General features: G+C 47.4%; 1 protein-coding gene across 1 annotated transcript; it reads left to right on the top strand.

Annotated features, from left to right (window-relative positions):
• Positions 1-1,423: 1,423 nt before the first annotated feature.
• EDB93DRAFT_1190049 (uncharacterized protein) lies at positions 1,424-2,066 on the top strand. Its single transcript, XM_041450858.1, has one exon. The coding sequence runs from the start codon at positions 1,770-1,772 to the stop codon at positions 1,989-1,991; it is 222 nt and encodes a 73-aa protein (XP_041300655.1). The 5' UTR covers positions 1,424-1,769; the 3' UTR covers positions 1,992-2,066.
• Positions 2,067-5,256: the final 3,190 nt, after the last annotated feature.

Raw genomic sequence — 5,256 nt, 5'->3', positions numbered from 1 at the left:
CATGCACGCAGTAAGAAACTCAAAGCGCTCCCACACGTCAATGACCGAGCCCGCTCACGAGAATCAGCTGAGCACCTCAATGACGAGCTCCGTCGTCAAGGAGAAGAGCTCTTTAAAGCGACGCAAGCTTAGTAAGTCAGCGAACATCACACTGCAGGCTTCCCCCTCATCAAGATTCTTAGTTGCAGCTTATCCTGCTAATCTCACCCCTTGTATTTCCGTCCTAAGACCCCATTGCACAGCAAAAGACAGGCTCCGTCTTTGGCGACCAGCCACAGACGACACATCGATATCTTGCCTCCCCCACGCAGATGCACAGCGCATTCAAGATGTCATGATCCACGCATGGGCTGGCAGCACCCAGGAGGCATATGGAAGCGGCATCCTCGCCTACCATGTTTATTGTGACTCGCACTCCATCAATGAAGCCATGCGTGCACCCGCATCTTCCGAACTCATTTCAGCTTTCATTTCAGACTTAGCTGGATCATATTCAGGGAAAACTATATCAAGTTATGTCCACGGTATTCGTGCATGGCATATTTTGCACGGAAAATCATGGTCCTTAGATGATGACAAAATAGATGCTATGCTGAAAGCGGCCAAGAACCTCACGCCCTCGTCATCAAGAAGGAAGAAAAGACCACCATACACCGTGGCTTTTATAACTAGCATCTTGCAGAAACTAGACCCCAACAACCCTCTCGATGCTGCAGTGGGTAGCTGTCTCACAACAGCCTTTTATTCAATGGCCAGAGCTGGAGAATTCACGATCCGAACTCTTTCATCATTTGATCCCTCCATTCACGTCAAACGCTCCGACATTCGTCACGAAACAGATCGCAATGGGCTCGCGACTACCGTTTTTCATTTACCCCGCACGAAAACATCACAAAACGGGGAGGACGTTTTCTGGGCGAAACAAGAGGGTCCCACTGATCCTGAGGCTGCATTATCCAACCATCTCAACATCAACAACCCCCACTTCGACATCGCACTCTTTTTCTATAAGTTCGGCGAGGCACACCGTCCTTTGACGAAAACAAAGTTCATTGCAAGGCTTGCTCGCGCTGCAAAGGATGCTGGCCTCGACCCATTGCAAGGCCACGCTATCAGAATAGGTGCTACCTTGGAATACCTCCTCCGAAACATCCCATTCAAGGTCGTCAAGACAATGGGAAGGTGGGCCAGTGATGCCTTCCAGATCTATCTCCGAGATCACGCTCAGATTCTCGCACCATACCTTCAAGCAACACCCGCCATTCAAGATGAATTCCTGCGGCACACAATGCCCCGCGTTCGGTAACGGCTTCTTCATGTAAGCATCCATTCTCCTCCTAGTCTTATGGGTATCTTCGGTTCGCTCGATGCGTCGTCGAACTCCTAGACAGTTGGGAACCGCAGCTCACCTTTTATCTGGCAGGACACGCAACTCGGGACCGGGAGGCGCTGCGCGCCTTCGCCCAAATCGCTCAGAATAGGATATATCAAGGATCATGGACATCGAATGTTCATAGCACGGTAGTAGAGGCAATATTAATTGAATTCTCCAAGCAGAACTGCTCCAAGTGACTTGCAAAGATTGATAGTCTATTATGTAACGAGGAACAAGTGTAGGAACAGAATTAAGTCTTTGCGCAAGCGTCGGAAGCAGTACGAACCTTCTGACTTCGTACTGTGACGTCGCGCCGTATCGTCTCAGTCGTCCTCAACGACAACGTTCTTCCTCCTTTTCTTTTCCCCACCCACCGCTCCCTTTTCAACACGCGATGGTTCGTGCCAACACTCAAGCATCGCTCATCGCTCTCCCTCTTTGGTGGTCCGGACTCCGCCTGATCCCTGTCATGAGTAGCTCGCGATGGTTTTCTTTTCCCTCCCACCCTCGCAGCTCACCTTTTATCTGGCAGGACACGCAACTCGGGACCGGGAGGCACTGCGCGCCTTCGCCCAAATCGCTCAGAATAGGATATATCGAGGATCGTGGACATTGAATGTTCATAGCACGGTAGTAGAGGCAATATTAATTGAATTCTCCAAGCAGAACTGCTCCAAGTGACTCGCAAAGATATGAAGTACATTGACAAGTGCCAGTGCTTAGAGATGAAGACCGAGGGAACTACTTTCAACTCAGACGACATCTTCTATGTGTATGATGTAAGCAAAAAACAAGGTGAAACAAGAGTCGTCGCATTCTCACCAAATCACTCACACACGTGCATAGAATACATCAAGTTCCATAAAAAATCAAGATCACTATCGCCCTTTCTAGAGCCGAAGTAAGGATCTACGTCTGGCATCGAACCCGTCTAAGTTGTAAATCAGATTGTCCCTTCCAGTGAGCACCCACCTGCAACTCCTCAAAAATCTCAGGTGTCACAGCATCATCGAGTCGAGTATAAAGTGCCATCCTCGAGGTTCCGAATCCTAGTGGTCGGAAAGGTATCTAGCTTTCTCTGATCTTAGGCCAGCATTCACGATGTGCTTTTAATAGGTTAACGTTGGCAAGACAGCGCTGATAAACCATGCATTTGGAGTGGAACCAGCGGTGGGCTGAACATGACGCTTCAACAAGCACAGCTACTCATATTCTCAATAGTTTGTTTTGCACGATAATATAGGCGAGGCTAGTATTGATCATGAGTTAAATCTCATCTCAGAACGACAGGTTTATTCTCCACGAAAGCAAGGGTTTTGAGGCCGGAAGTGCAGGCAGGCTCGAAATAGTCCGAGATTTCATTGAACATCGGAGGAACATGTCTCCGGAACATCAATTGCATGCTATTTGGTAGGGATTCTATCTTGGGTATCCCTTTATAGTGGACTGACCAAATATGGAAGGCTTTGCATTGAGATACCTCGTGCAGGCCAACGTTTGCATGAGGGGAAGAGAGGAATTCTTCAAGTTGAAAAGGAAGGGGACTCTGGGAAACGGTAAATGGATTTGATAACTGTATCTCTGCTATGGTAGAGCTCACACTTTGTCAAAGTTCCCCTTATCGTCGTTTTTACTAAATACGATATTCTCGTCGATCGTGTAGAGCGAACTCTAGATAAAACCTTTCTTGATGGCTTGAGCGACGAAGCCATCAAGGAACTCGTCAATAACAGAGCAGAAGCCGAGCTGCAAGATATCTGCATTCGACCTCTACAGAAATTTGCAGGGCCTGATATTCCCCATGTTACGATCTCTAGTGTGTATCAATACTCTGGCAGGTTCATGCATGCATCTAACATTGATATCGTAGCCAAAGAAGACTATAAAGGGACACTCACCAACCTCATCCAATTAACTGAATATTGTGCTGGTCAGTATCTTGCGTCCGAGGTCGCGATGATGACCCTCATCGCTCAGCGAGCGGACCTCGGACTCAAATACGGGCATCAATTGGGTGAGTTTTGCTAGCTTCATTCTTATCTCGTGATTTACGCAGTGTCAGGGTTGGCAAGAGAAGTCTGTCCTATTTTCGCGTTGATAATTATCGAGTACCATCTAAATCTTCATGTCTTGCAGGATATTGGAAGGTGCTTCTATCGTGCACAATATTCATGAAGCACAAGATATGGGAATGTCTACATGTGCTTCACACCGACATCGTCGAAGTGTGGAACTTCAATGATGCTCATCGTGTAATCACTATCTCACTCGTCGTCCTCGCATCCGTCCTAACGTGATTTGTGATAGTACTTGCACAGCGAAGCCTTCAGGACAGTGATGATGAAAATGGTCGAAGTTGGACCTACAAGAACATATCGACACTTCTCCCTCGACGGCTCGGTGCTCCAGCGCTTCATGTCCTACACCGTCCACTTAACTCTTGTGTTGCAAACACTTTTTCTTGTGTTACCAACCGGGCCACTCACTCTTAGGGTCATCAAGCTCACAGTCAATTCCTATCTCGCCTCTCCAATGAGTGAACAAGTTTCTATTCGGGTCCAGGACTGTAATAGGCCCTTGACCATTCTGGACCGTATGGATCGCGATACCTTGGATAGACTTGTTGAGGTGATGCAATTCTATCGCATTGATGAGACACGAGTGTCTGAACTTCGGGAAATTATTCGCCCTGCGGGTTTATTATTGGACGGACCAAGTGATATCGAGGAGTGGTAGCATTCGGGTGTTTTTTTCGTGGGTGGTTTTGCACATGAGCGTGTCTGGGTATCGATACCATTGAAGCTAGTGTTCGCTTGTGCTACTATGTGACTGGATGTATAGTCGATCATAACATTGTAGCGTATGATATACTGTGTTCTATAACTGCATATGAAAGTCTGGCAGTGACACTTTTTCTGTTGCATCTGTTGAGATCTAATCCATAGACCCGTCCATCATCGCTCTTAGCTTCGCAACCTCGACCCGGGGAATGACATCGATTTCGAATGGCGCTGCATGGGGAGTGACCGTATCATCGAAAGCGTGCGTGTTGATCGGTGCGTCAGGTCGTTGAACAATGCGAAAAGACCACAAGAGAAGTGCGAGTGTAATGTACAACGATTGGTTTGCGATGTGCAAGCCGGGACATACGCTTTTAATGACAGATAGACTTCGTTAATTGGTGTCTGAAATCCGACGTCGGCACGACTTACCGTCTACCAAAGCCATACGTTATGAACTTCATATTACTGTCATTAATCCGGCCTTCTGAATCAAGCCAGCGTTGGGGATTGAATGTTTCTGGGTCTGGGAAGACGATAGGATCGCGAGAAATAGTCCTGGAAACATACGCTTAACGGACACAAGATGCATCGTGAAGCAACAGCATACCAATGGCAGCCGTAGACTGTTGCACCCTTGGGAATGCAGTATCCTCGCTGATTGCACGTGTACCAGAATGAGAATATGGATTACAAAAAATAAGACACTGACCCACAAAACATCCTTGGTTGCACGGTGAGGAAATCCTGAGACATATGTCAGCATCGTCCAGGAGCGTGTCGAGATTCTAATTTACCAATGCGGACGATAGGTCTCCATCTCAAAGCTTCTAACAAGAACGCGTGCAATTGAGGGAGGGAGCTTGAGTCGTTAAATGTCGGTGCTACAACGAGAGATTAATTGATAAATCAAAATCTTTGTACCCCTTTGGTTTGGCATTACCTCTGTCCGACCCAATTACCATATCTAGCTCTTCATGCACCTTTGCCTGAGCCAATGGGTGGCATGCCGCAGCCATGATAATAGCTGTAATTCCAATAGCTGTCTGAACCACAAGTAAGTTTGCGGAGATAAATAAGATGCATGGCTTGCCGTATCAG

The sequence above is a fragment of the Suillus bovinus genome (assembly GCF_016758785.1).
Source record: "Suillus bovinus strain UH-Sbo-P2 chromosome Unknown EDB93scaffold_247, whole genome shotgun sequence".
Lineage (NCBI taxonomy): Eukaryota > Fungi > Basidiomycota > Agaricomycetes > Boletales > Suillaceae > Suillus > Suillus bovinus.
The sequence above is the reverse complement of the archived record's forward strand: the minus strand, read 5'-3'. Positions and strand labels throughout refer to the sequence as shown.

What these genes read in the sequence shown, in the direction of transcription:
- EDB93DRAFT_1190049 (XM_041450858.1), top strand. Translation starts at nt 1,770, where the DNA reads ATGGTTCGTGCCAACACTCAAGCATCGCTCATCGCTCTCCCTCTTTGG.